The sequence below is a fragment of the Schistocerca americana genome, chromosome 3 (genome assembly GCF_021461395.2).
Source record: "Schistocerca americana isolate TAMUIC-IGC-003095 chromosome 3, iqSchAmer2.1, whole genome shotgun sequence".
NCBI classification, from domain to species: Eukaryota; Metazoa; Arthropoda; class Insecta; order Orthoptera; family Acrididae; genus Schistocerca; species Schistocerca americana.
Window position 1 is genome coordinate 722303054 of NC_060121.1, and position 13483 is coordinate 722316536.

General features: G+C 45.9%; 2 protein-coding genes across 2 annotated transcripts in view; one reads left to right on the forward strand and one right to left on the reverse strand.

Annotated features, from left to right (window-relative positions):
* LOC124607504 (peroxisomal membrane protein PEX14) overlaps window positions 1-12504 on the reverse strand; it is a 56383-nt gene extending 43879 nt beyond the window's left edge. The window contains exon 1 of the mRNA XM_047139890.1: window positions 12205-12504. Within this exon, the coding sequence (XP_046995846.1) occupies window positions 12205-12273 (69 nt within the window). The 5' untranslated portion in view covers window positions 12274-12504. The remainder of the gene's footprint in view (window positions 1-12204) is intronic.
* A 224-nt stretch (window positions 12505-12728) lies between these two features.
* The window catches only part of LOC124607503 (AP-2 complex subunit mu), a 50655-nt gene continuing 49900 nt past the window's right edge, over window positions 12729-13483 (forward strand). The window contains exon 1 of the mRNA XM_047139889.1: window positions 12729-12876. The gene's annotated coding sequence lies outside the window, so the exon portion shown is untranslated. The remainder of the gene's footprint in view (window positions 12877-13483) is intronic.

A 13483-nucleotide genomic window follows, 5' to 3' on the forward strand; every position in this document is an offset into this window, starting at 1 on the left:
GGTAGTGTGGGAGCAACAGGAAGGGGGGGGGGGGGGGGGGGAAATTGCCCTGTACCATCAAGGGGGCAGGTGTACCCTTCTGGCTCAGAGAGCCGACTGAAATTCGTGGAACTGATGGGGGTACAACTGTTCTTGCAGCGGCAGCATATGAGGAGGTCGTAGCCACAGGATGAAGGTGCTCGTATTTTCTCTTAGCCACAGTGTAGGTCAGTTGGTCCACAGTCATGTATTCCATGATTTTCCTCTCTTTCTGTAAAATTCCGCAGTCTGGCGAGCAAGGTGAATGATGCTCTCCGCAGTTGACACAGATGGGAAGCAGCACGCATGGAGTATTGGAATGTAATGGACATGCACAATCTCGACATGTGACACTGGAAGTACAGCGGGAATATATATGGCCAAACTTCCAGCATTTAAAGCACTGCATCGGGGGGAGGGAAATATGGCTTGACATCACAGCAGTAGACCATCACCTTGACCTTCTCGGGTAAGGTGTCACCTTTGAAGAACAAGATGAAGGCACTAGTCTCAACCTGATTATCCCTCAGACCCCAATGGACGCGCCACACGAAATGAACACCTCGCCGCTCTAAATTGGCGCACAGCTCATCGTCAGACTGCAAAAGAAGGTCCCTGTGCAATATAATACCCTGGACTATATTTAAGCTCTTATGTGGTGTGATGGTAACAGAAACATTCCCCAACTTGTTACAAGTGAGTAAAGCCTGTGACTGGGCAGAGGAAGCTGTTTTTATCAAGACTGACCCAGAGCACATTTTGGACAAGCCCTCCAGCTCCCCAAACTTGCCCTCTAAATGCTCTACGGAACACTGGAGTCCCCAGCAGTTCTTGTACATACGAGGTACTGGTGTGAATAAGGTTTGCTGCCATCCTTAGCCTGGCGGTCCTCCCATGGTGTGGCCAGAGAGGGGAATGAACTAGGGTCTTACTTCCTTGCATTGTACTGCGACTTAGAAAGCTTAGTGACTGCTGGTGTTTGATCACCAGCAAGTGATGACGTGGTACACTTCATCACACACCATCTGCCCTGATGCCACCCACTCCAACCAAGGGCCATCCCCACGGGCACCATCCAGCTGCAGCAAAGGCCACCTGGCAGGATGGCCATTGCCAGGAGTCCGAATGCCGTAGGATGACACGCATCTTCTACTCCTTGGCAGACGTGGGGAGTTAATGGCGCAGGCATCAGCAGAGCAATCCCTGTGTTGTCAGGCGGCTACAACCAACAGGGTACATGGTGGCCCCACCACAACGAACTGGCTACCGTGCTGGGTATCAAGTGCAAACAAGTCCATGGTCATCGTCAGCACAGAAATCAATACTGCATAGTGCCTGGTGGAAAAAGCACCCAGGAAAGTGTCCTCGCCCAAGAGATGGACAATGAGCGGGACGGCAATGCGACAACGACAAAGTGGGCTACAGATCTCAAGGCATGGTGGAAAAATTTTTGAAGAATGGAGGTCAAACCCTACAGGGGACCATCACATAAAGGCCGAAACGTGTGAGACTCCTTTCAGTCGCCTCTTATGATGGGAAGTAATACCTCAGGCCTATTCTTACCCCCGGACCCGCAGGGGGTGCTAGAAGGAAGGTTTTTGTCCTTACCGGGCTTAGGTATGGGAATGATGGTGGCTTCACGCCAGCATCCAGGAAATGTGCCCTCATCCTAGATGCAGTTGTATGTGTTAAGCAGAAAGTGCTTGCCCACAAAAGAGAGATGCTGCAACATCTGAATTTGATAGTGTCTGGCCCTGGGGCAGAGGACCGTGATGAACTGAGAGCATGATCTAGCTACCTCATAGTGAGGATGGCATTGTAGCACTCACGATTCGGAGAAGAGAAGGGTATTGCTCGAGCCTCCTCCACTCATTTCCGATGGGTGAAGGCAGGGCAATAGTGGGAAGAGCTCGAAACTTCCGCAAAATGGCGGCCCAAGGTGTTGGAGATAGCAATAGGATCCACAATGACATCGGCACCTACTGTGAGGCTGGAAATGGGGCAGTGGATCTTGGTTCCAGAGAGCTGTCAGAGGTTGGCCCACACGACAGAGGAAGGTGTGGAACCGTTAAAAGAACTAGTGAATGAAATACATCTACCTGTTTTGCTATACCGAAGAACTCGACGACACTTTGCAAGCACCTGTTTATAATGAATGCAGTTTTCCAGCATAGGGTGGTGGTTAAAAATGCAGAGAGCACGTAGCCACGTGCGAACTGCGTCGCAGCATGCCTCAGTCCACCAAGGGACAGGGACACGACATGGTAAAGAGGAAGTGCAAGGAATGGAACGTTCTGCAGCAGCAAGGATAACGTTGGTGAGATAGTCCACCTTGTCAGCATAAATGGGAAAATCTTGCTCTGCGAAGGTCGCCAGGGAGGAGTAAAGCTGCCAGTCAGCCTTAGTAATCTACCATTCAGGCATGCATGTGGATGGGGTAGGAGTCAGCAGATGGAGAGCACATGGGAAATGGTCGCTCGAGTAGGCATCAGAAAGAACGGATCATTCAAGACGATGGGCAAGCTGGGCAGTGCAAAAGGATAGGTCCAAATGGGAATAGGTGTGTGAGGAGTCAGAAAGGAAAATGGGTGCTCCAGTGTTACGGCAGAAGAGGTTGAGTTGGTTAAGAAGGTCAGCCAAGAGGGCACCTCTCTGGCAGGTCCTGGGAGAACCCCAAAGGGGATGATGTGAATTAAAGTCACCGAGTAGCAAAAACAGGGGAGGTAGCTGCCCTATATGCTGAAGGAAGTCTGCCCTGGCGACATCGAAGGAGGGAGGTACATAAATGGTACAGAGGGAGAAAGTCAGGTGGGGAAGGAAAGGTGAACGGCAATGGATTGAAGATGGGTAGTCAGGCAGATGGGTTGACTATGAAGGTCATCCCATACGAGCAGCATAATGCCCCCATGAGATGGGATGCCGACCTCAGGGGGAGGCCAAAATGAATTGGTAAGTAATGTGACAGTTCAAAGCAGTCTTGAGGGCGCAATTCCGTTTCCTGAAGGCAGAGTACAAGGGGATGCTGCGATACTAGAAGCAGCCATAAATCCCCTTTGTGGGTCCGAAGGCCACAAATGTTCCATTGGAGGACAGTCATCAGGAGGAAGAGATGTAGGGGTGTCAAGTTGGCGGCCACTGAGGGACAGCTGGTGTAGAGTTGCTACTACAGGGCACAGAAGCAGGAGGATCCTGCTCCATGGGGTCCACAGGAGCATCAGCATGCTTGTGTGCTCGGTCTCTGGAGTCAACGCTAAAAAACAGCTGGTGGTGTGCACCGTCGAGTCAAAGGCCAGCTGGGCTAAGTGACCACGTGGCTACAGCATCAAGCAAGATCTTCGAGTTGGTGAAGGAGAAGACCGTTTGTCTTTAGCGAACTTATTCGAGTACTTCTGGTTGGAGGAAAATTTGTGTGTTGTTTGGCTGGAGGGACAGAAGAAGTCTTCTCTGAAGTTCTCCTTCTGTCCTTTCCTGCCTGCCAGTTCTGTAGTGGGTAGCTTCGCCCCTTTAGGTGAGAGTTTGACAGTTTGTTGCACAGTGGGAGGGGGGAACAGCAATGCTACCTTGACACTGGGCAACTTCACAACCTCAGAGCCAAATTTGAGGTCATATGTCTGCATGGTCATGTCCTTCATGGAGCGAGGGGTAACAAGAACAGAACTTTAGGTGCCAGACAGGAGAACACAGGGTTTGCGACTAGCTAGTAACTTGCAAGCTATTGGGTAAGGTATTTTTCCCTTTACCCGAATCTCTTGAACAGCCCGCTCATCTAGATATATGGGACAATCCCAGAAGGAGGTGGCATGGTCGCCATTGCAGTTGATAGAGCAGGGAGAAGGAGATGGACATTTGCCCTTTCACTGCCACAGGTTACGCATTTGGATGGGTGTCAATAATAGGTTCGAGTGTGGTTGAAACGGTGACACTGGTAGCAGCGCATCGGATTCGGAATGTACAGCCGGACTGTGATGATTTCATAACCTGCTTTAATCTTGGATGGCAGTACCACCCTATCAAAGGTGAGGAAAAGAGTGGGGGTGGGCACCAAGGAGGAATCGACCTTTTCCATTACACGACGGACAGCAATGACACCCTGATCACAGAGGTAAGATTGTATTTGCCACAGTGAAACTTCCAAAAAAACTAACTGTTCAAAAGATTTAGAACTGATCATGAGAGTCAGTGCACCATTGAGACAGGGCACTCTGTATTGCAAGTGAAATGAACGCTACTGATTTCCAGGTTTCTTCAACTTAGTTAAACAGATTCAGGAAATTATACGGAAATGGAAGTCGTAAAATCATGAAGTTTACTTCAAGTAAATGTGTAGAGATGTCATTTATAGGTAATACTACATAGAAATTTGTAGCTGACATGAAGATGAAGCTGCTTCTTATGCCCTAAAAGCTGAGTATATAACTGGGCACTCAAGTTGCATGCAAATTGCACTTCACCCTTTCAATTGATGGAAGTCTTCTGTAATGTAACATCATACACTGTCTTGATTTTCTTTCCTCTACTAGTCACTTGTGTAACGGTTACATCTCTGCAGCAGTTTAGCTGTAAACGTGAATTGCAAGTTATTCACTAAATTAAGGGTTAGGGACATTTTTGGCAACATTTAAGTTCTTAAAATTCATGTGTGCACTTTTGGCTGCCCGCTATGTTCTCTTGTCGTGGCTACGTCTGCTTATTCGCCAACTCACATGCTAGGTACGAAGGGCTGTACAAGCCGCTGTTATAAGCAATTCTTTGTGTGGCAAATGATAATAACTTTAATTTTTTTTAAAAATTGCAGTGCACCTTAGAAGCTAAAATCTTGACAGTGCTTTTCTTTCAGTGTATTCTTCCCACATGAAAAGTTTCAGGGTGGGTTTTAACAGGCTGAGACCATTCCCATTTGAGATGAGGTGTCTTAAAGGTCCACAGTTGCCCATTTTTTCCGCCTCTTCCTCCTCATCAAGTGGTCACCTTTGAAAATGTCTTCTTAAAAACTGGTTTTAATAATGTGGAGAATTTGGGGAATTTTACACCTACATTGTTTTCTTTACATACTTGTCCCCAGGTTGGTTTGCCAATACTGTTGAAAAGGTATATATATTTTGAGCACAGAAAAGATTCTTTTGTAGTTGTGGGATTTTTTCAAGCCTATCTTCAGATTAATTATTTGGCAGCAATGGTCCATGAGGTCAAGATATTTGATGTACAGTTTGCAATCTTCTTTTACGATATGTGAAAGTACTTGTTTTAAGACTGATGGATTTATGACTCCTCTAGAAGAAGTATTTGCCATTTGTGCTATGCCAAAAGTATTCACATTATTTAGGAAGTTGTTATTAGCTTCATGCCTAAATTGTGTTTATGTTCACACCTCCACATAAGATTTCGTTAGCTTTGGAAACTGAGACTGTCCAGGGCTTCAGTTAATTTGTTAAAGAAAGTTGTCCATATTGCCACTAGGTGTGAGGTATGCACACAAAATAGTTAACTTTTTCTAATGTCATACTGTTATTTCAACCTCTTGAATTTCAAAATGTTTCTCTACACTACTTATGATTAGAAGCTGCATATTCTGAAAATGTATTTTTTGTGATATAAATACGATTTCTCGCCCTTTACAGTAGTTCTATATGGTAGTTCTACAGTAGCAGAATACCCATTCATATGACGATAGCGCTACGTAACCAGTATTCTGAAATGTGTACCACTACACTGTTGACAGACTAATTCAACTTCTAGTTGGGTTAAAGCCCACTTGAGGTGTCAGTGCCTCTTCACTGCATGCTGCTGTTGGCAATTTGTTTTCCTTGGCCACAGCCAATATGGGTATTAGAACAGAATCGCCGATGAAAATCGTTGAATCTAGAAATGAAATGATCGTATGGCATTGTTGGCCAGGAGGCCCCATTCGGGGGAGTTCGGCCACAGTATTGCAAGTCCTTTTTAAGTGACGCCACAGCGGCGACTTGCGAGTCAAGGCACAATCAATGGAAGGAAAGACAGGCGCTTGAAGAAGGGTCCATTAAATACGCCATAGAGAAACAGATCCTGAACTAAAGATTAAATGTCCCTCACCATATTGCTACAATGGATGAAAAGTAAAATGCAGTTGACAGTCCACGCATCATTCGCTAAAACAATTGATAATTCAGACAGTAAACAGAAATTGGAATGTAAATGGTTAGGAAAAGGGCAGTCCGTCAGGAAATGGCAAACCGTCAAAGGTTGAGGGCAATGACACAAAATGGGGGAGGGAGCACCACTTAACAAATGCCGATAGCTAAAAAGATAGTCCCCAATATGCAACATAGCTAAAATGATCTCACAGCAAGAGGGCCGAGAGGAGGTCATCCAAGCTGCTGGGAGAGGTTTAATTTCCCGGAGACTGCTCCCATGAAGGGAGGACCACGGTAATGCCAAAGTGACATCACCTGCCGACAGACAGCAACACAGAGATCATCAGAGTGAATGGAAGAACTAGTGGGCCAAAGTACCAGGACTGTAGTAGCCTTGGCAGCAGCAGCAGCAGCCGCCGCCTCGTTTCCCATCAGACCGACGTGACCAGGAACCCACATAAACATCACAGTGGCTCCATCAAGAGTGAGCAAGTGACGACTTTCCTGGATCTGTTGCACTAAGGGATGGACGGTGTACAGCACACAGAGGCTCTGAAGGGCACTGAGAGAGTCAGAGCAGATGACGCAATTGAAAGTCTGTGTCTCCGGATGTACTGCGCGGCCTGTTACAGGGCAAACAGCTCTGCTGTAAATACTAAACAGTGTTCTGGAAGCCGATACTGAAAAACGATGGTGACAATGATGAAGGTACACCCAGCATCACGATCAGTCCAAGAGATATCAGTGTACACAAAAGTACTATCACAAAATTCCAGCGATAAAGTGAGGCTGGAGTAGTGGCTTTAGGAAGCGAATGAAGGCCAAGGTGAACATAGGCCACTACACAAAGCCAAGGTGATGAAGGGCTCACACCCATCAGTGAAATTAAGATTCTGGACCAAAAGCTGAAAGTGAACTTCAGGAGGTAACAGAAGAGGGATGCGCCCCATACTGGCGATCAAAGGAGTCATCGAAGAAGAAGACATAGGATGTGTGGCCAGGCACATCAGACAAATGGCTTGCGTATCTGCTGGGGAGGAAGTCACAGCAGTAGGACAACGGTAGTTCGCAAACTTCTGCATACATATTCTCAACCGGACTAGTGTAAAAGGCACCAGTGGCCAGACGGATGCCAAGATAGTGTAGTGTATTGAGATGGCGTAAGATGGACAGGCATGCAGAAGCATAAATGAAACACCCATGTTTGAGTTTCGAATGGACAAGGGTGGTCCAATCCACTCCCCAGGTAGTACCAATGAGGACACATAGGACACTGAGAGACCACGGAGCGGGCAGGCCAGGTAAGACACATGGGAGGACCAAGAAAGTTTCCTATGGAGCATGAGCCCCAGGAATTTCGTAGTTCCGATGAACAGAAGAGCAAAAGGCGCAAGACAAAGACGGTGGAAGAAACCATTTGCACCACCAGAAATTCATACAAATGGTTTTGTAAGTGGAAAAGTGAAAGCCATTGTCAATGCTCCATGAGTAAAGACAAGTGAGACATCGCTGAAGATGCCACTCAATGAGACAAGTCCGTGGAGAACTGCAATAGATGGCAAAATCACTAATGAAAAGGGAGCCCGACATGCCCGGTGGGAGACAACCATAATAGGGTTAATGGTTAGAGCAAAAAGAACAACACTCAGGACGGAACCCTGAGGCACACTATTTTCCTCGATAAAGGTGTCTGACAAGGCAGAACCAATACCAGCCCTCCAGCAGACATAGTAGGCTTTCTCCAAATCGAAAAACATGGCCACAGTCTGGTATTTCCACAGAAAGCCGTTCGCGACAAGGGCTGACAAGGTGATGAGATGGTCAGCTGCAGAACAGGATGCTCGAAATCCACCCTATGCAGTGGTCAGTAAATTGTGAGACTCTAACTACCATACCAGCCGGGGATGAATCATTCGTTCCATCACCTTGCAAACACGGCTGGTGAGAGTAATACATCAATAACTAGAAGGAAGGTATTTGTCCTTACTGGGCTTAGGTATAGGTATGACAGTAGCTTCACGTCAGCATCTGGGAAACGGGCCCTCGACCATATGTAATTGGACATATCAAGGAGAAAGTGCTTGCCCGCAAGAGAAAGGTTCTTCAACATCTGAATGTGAACATCATCCGACCTTGGGGTACAGGATCTGAATGAAATGAGAGCATAGTAAAGGTAGCATTGTAGCACTCACAATTCTGAGAAGTGTAGGGTATCATGTGAGTCTCCTCCACTCGTTTCCAATGGAGGAAGGCAGGGCGATAGTGGGAGAAGTTCGAAATCTCCGCAAAATAGCAGCCAAGGTGTTGGAGATAGCAATAGTGCCACTATGACATCATCTGCTACCGTCAGACCAGAAATTGGGGAATGGGCCTTTGTTCCAGAGAGCCGGTGGAGGTTGGCCGACATGGCGAAAGAGAGTGGAACTGTTGAAAGAACTAGGAAATGAAATCCAGCTAGCTCTTTTGCTATCCTAAAGAATGCGATGACAATGTGTATGCAACTGTTTATAATGAATTCAGTTTTCCATAGTAGGATGACTGTTAAAAACGCAGAGAACATTTCTGCATGTGCGAACTGTGTCACAGCACATCTCTGTCCACCAAGAGACCAGGACATGGCATGGTAAAGGGGAAGTGTGAGGTACGAAACTTTCTGCGGCAGTAAGGATACGTTTGTAATTTGTTCTACTTGGTCCTTGCAACTGGGGAAATGTGGTTTGTCGCAGGTTGCCAGGGAGAAGTAAATCCTCCAGTCAGCCTTGGAAAGTAGCCACTTGAGTGTGCATGGAGGTGGGGTAGGCGTCACCACACAGGAAATGGTCACACAAGCATGTGTCAGAGAGAACGGATCACTTATATGATGAGCAAGCTGGGCAGTCAGAAGGAGAGGTCCAAATGGGAATAGGTGTACCTGGAATCCGAAAGGAATGTGGGTGCTTCCTGTGCATTGCTAATGCAAAAGAGTCATCCAGGATCAACAGCATGATTCCCCCATGAGACGGAATGCGGTCCTCGGGGGAGAGGGGTGGGGGAATGACATCAAAGCAGATCGGGGAGAATTTCAGGAGCTCAAAACGGTCGTGAGGACACAATTTTATTTCCTGAAGGCAGACAACAAGCAGGCTCTGCCATTCTAAGAGTGGCCATAAGTCCTCTTTGTTGGATTGAAGGCCGCGAACATTCCATTGGAGAAGAGCCAAGACGAGGAAAAAAAAAAAGGAAAAAAAAAGAAATGGGGGTGTCACCTCAGCAGCTGCCGAGTGCCAGCATTCAAAGACACTCAGCTACAGGGCACAGAGGCTGGAGGATCCTGCTCCAAGAAATCAACAGTGGCGTCGGCATTCTTCCTCTGCCGATCTGCGGAGTCCAGGCAACACGGAAGTCAGCCAGGCAAGGGTATCACATGGCAACACCACTGAAGATGATCTCCAATGTGGCAAAGAAGAAGACCATTTGCCTTTGTTTAACTTTTTTCAGCCTTTGTGGTTGGCAGAGGAAGACTCTGATGTTTGTTGGCTGTAGGGACATAGGAAGTCTTCATGGGAGTATTCCTTCTGTCTTTTCTGGCCTGCTGGTTGTGTAGCAGGGGATGCACGCTGGCAGGGGGAAGTTTGGTAGCTATTTGCACAGCTTGCGGAAGAGGACACGGGAATGCTACCATGACCCTGGGCGATTTTACATCTGCAGTGTCAAATTTGAGGTCACATGTCTGCGTGGCTGAGTCCTTCATGAAGAAAGAAGCAGCAAAACAGTTCTGTAAGTGCCAGATGGTTGAACCCAGGGTTTCCAACTAACCAACAACTTACAAGCAACCGGGTAAAGCACTTTTTCCATCACCTGGATCTCCTGGACAGCCCACTCATCGAGGTACACGGGAAAATCTCAGGAGGAGGCAGCATGGTCACCATTGCATTTGATACGGTGGGGGGAAGGAGGCAGACAATTGCCCTCATGAGCATCCCTACCACAGGTTCCACATTTGGCCGGTTTTCTGGAGGACATTTGAGTGTAGTTGTAACGATGACACAGGTAACACCGCATTGGGTTCAGAATGTATGGTCTGACTGTGATAACTTCATAACCTGCTGTGAGCTTTGACGGAAGCACCACTCTATCAAAAGTGAGAGAAAGAGTGTGTGTAGACACTAAGGAGGCATCTATCTTTCTCATCACCCAATGGACTGCAATAATACCCTGATCAGAAGACTATGTTCGGATTTCTGGAGGGTGACACTGCAAGCAGTTGTTGTGCTTGAGAATCAAAAGTAGTCTCCAAGAGCAAAGCACCACTGCGTAAACAAGATCAAGACTTCGTAGGGCCAGCTAGTAAATGAACACCTTTCTGAATGATAAACACATCTACTGTAGTGAAGGACTGACTGACTTCAGTATGTGAAACCACAAGGCTCTGTGGTGCAACTGGGAGGGTCTTTGAACCATTAACCTCATACCATTTACATTTCATAGACATTGGCTGTGGAGGTGATTGGCTTCATTGTGAGAAAATCCCCCACAATTGCCAGTGCTCCTTCCAACCAGGGGGGCCCTTCAGAAGGGGACGCACCCACCTTAGGTGACTGTTCACACCTCCCGAACAGCTGGCACAGGGACCAATCGGCAATTTGGGAAGGTAGCAGCTCAGGAAATCATCCCTTCCTGGGCCTGGCCTGTAGCACGTGATACGTGCAAATCCTACCTGTCAACCAGAAGCAGGGGATTATGTGTTTATGAGTCACCTGTTACACATCACATCCATGGGCAGGCCTACACGAGCGCACAGCAAGGAAGAGTGAAAAAGACGCACTTCAAAGGTCGAAGCAGAAGGAGGATAGGAGAAAGGGAATTAGGAAAGAAAAAAAGGAACGATAAACGGTGGAGAGACTGTTCTGATATTGGCTACTGAAAATGTAGAACACATTTCCAAAAGCATCCCAAGTGTGTTCCCCAAGGGAGGAGAAAAAGAATAGCAAGAGGATAGACACGCACCACAGAAGAAAAACTATGCTGCAAAGGCTGGGACCCCATGGTAGCCACACACAAACTGGCCAAAGAGCAGTGAGCCCCCTGCGGAAGGGTTCATGGGAGATTGTTTTGTATTCCTATGTTATAGTTTAATTCTGAATTGGTGATGCCAATGAATGTGACAGGAGGAAAAATGTCAGTGGTGATGGACTGTTCTTTTGCGTAGCTAATAATCATTTCAAAAAAATTGTGAGTGGTTATTGAAATGTTCCAATTTCTGAGGCTGTGGTTACACAGGAACATGCGAGTACAGTTTCAGTTTTACGGAATATTCTGTTTATATTACATTCTGCAAAATATATTCCACTACATCGCTACATAATTTCATGCACTCCACAGTGTGACAACATTTACGAAGGACTATTTTTTTCAGTGGTTCCACCATCTTGTCTAATCATTTGACTCATTTTTTGTCATGTTAACTCCCTGGTCATTCACTGCACCAGCTGCAGCAGGCAACACAAAAGCAGCTGGCACTATACGAGCTTTTAGCTTTATTTACTCTCCTTTACTTTTAATAGACTGTATATTTTGATGAAGGACTGACATACCTGTATAGGCCATCATTTCTGAAAGCTTCCTCATTTTGATTGTTCTTTATTTCCTATTTCTGGTGTATATGCCTTCCAGTGGGGTACATTCTATCTTCTATGTATCTGTTGCATAAGTCTAAACTGTGGAGCCTGTTGTCATGATATAGGCCTACCTGCAAAGAGCCTAGTTTGTGACAAAATGGGTTTGACCCCATGTGGCCCCACCCCCCTTCCCTTCCATTCCCTATCCTATACATATGCAGGCCATGTCTAGTGAAACCCGATTTCCCTACACCCCCAACCGGCACTAATGTAATGTGCACTTGATCAGCAGTCATCAGTGCCATTCCCAGCTTCGCATTAACTTAACAGCTAAGGCTAATCATGGTATTGGAAGAGCTCAACAAGGTTGTGCTGCCAGTTAAGAAGATTATATTCTTTTAAATTAGTGTGTTTAAAACTGGATTCTGTTTATCTAAGGCAAGTTGCTGACATCGCATGCGTAGAATTTAACTTACGAGCTCCTCTCGGGGTTTCGTAGATTCATCGTTGAAGTTCGGTAAATTGTTATTGTCTGGCACACGCATGATTACATAACACTGGACGGGTCTTTAAAATCAACACGTTTCACCGTCACTAGTACGAACGGCGCATTATCAACAATTCAAAACATAAATGTCATCTTTATACTTTCAGAGATTAAAACGAACGAACACTAATAAAAACCGTGTATCGTGTATCTTGGATATTAATTGGGACCTGATTCTTCACATTCAGCACGTTTACTTAGGCTTATAAGTGCGACATATTTTCCTGAGTATGTTGTTTTCAGTTTGTAATGGGAGTGAAGTAAAAACAAAGAAAAGAAACATAAAACTCACAACTATTACTGTACGACCTAAAATTTTAGAATTTCAATTTATTGTCCAATTCCTGTAAATGCAGCCGCAAAGATACAACAAATTTAAGTATGAAGCAGTGGCTTTACTCAATTGCCATAAAAACAACAGCGGCATAATTCGCTTTCATCTGTCGATAGACACAAATTAATGAATGTTATCTCTGAGTTCAAGGGGCCATGTTGTGGGTGTATGGCTGTTTGGCAGAAGGGGGCTGAATCCCGAAGGCAGAAATGGTGATGGAGTAGTAGAAGAAGGGGGTCGGCCTGCTGTTTTAGAGCTGTGAAGCTGGTAGGTGCTAGTATTACTCATGTGTACTTAAGTTTGGCGTCAGGAAAACTTACCGTGTAGAAACAGCGAACAGTAGAGCTAAGTTACTGAATGGTATTTAGTATGAAGTTCATTGGAGAGAGTTAGGAAATAAATTGATTAATGTGGGGTCATTCGAGACACACAATAGAATATAACTCAGATTTTATCACAACCAGATAAGCCGTTTGGTGCACGGAAATACATAGTTTCAGACGGAAATGAACAAATCCTCGACCAGGAGGAAAATGTTTTGAAACACTGATAGAATGTTACAGCCAAAATCACGGCGTACAGCAGTCAAGATAAGCGTGTGTCACATACAGCCAAGCAGATAAGTTCGAGACGCTTTTGGGATACAGTGCTAACGTATCCAACCCCCACAACCAAACATGGGTCAAGTGGAAACAAGACTTTAATTATTCTGTGACATTAGTCGTATTATTATGACACATTACACATAATTTCATCTGCTAATTCACAGTTGCCTTAAACCCTATACATGTATTATTAAATAACAATTTTAATTCCTCGTACCATGTAGCCTCCTACAGATTTAACTTGACAATTTTCTGTCAGTCATCATCTG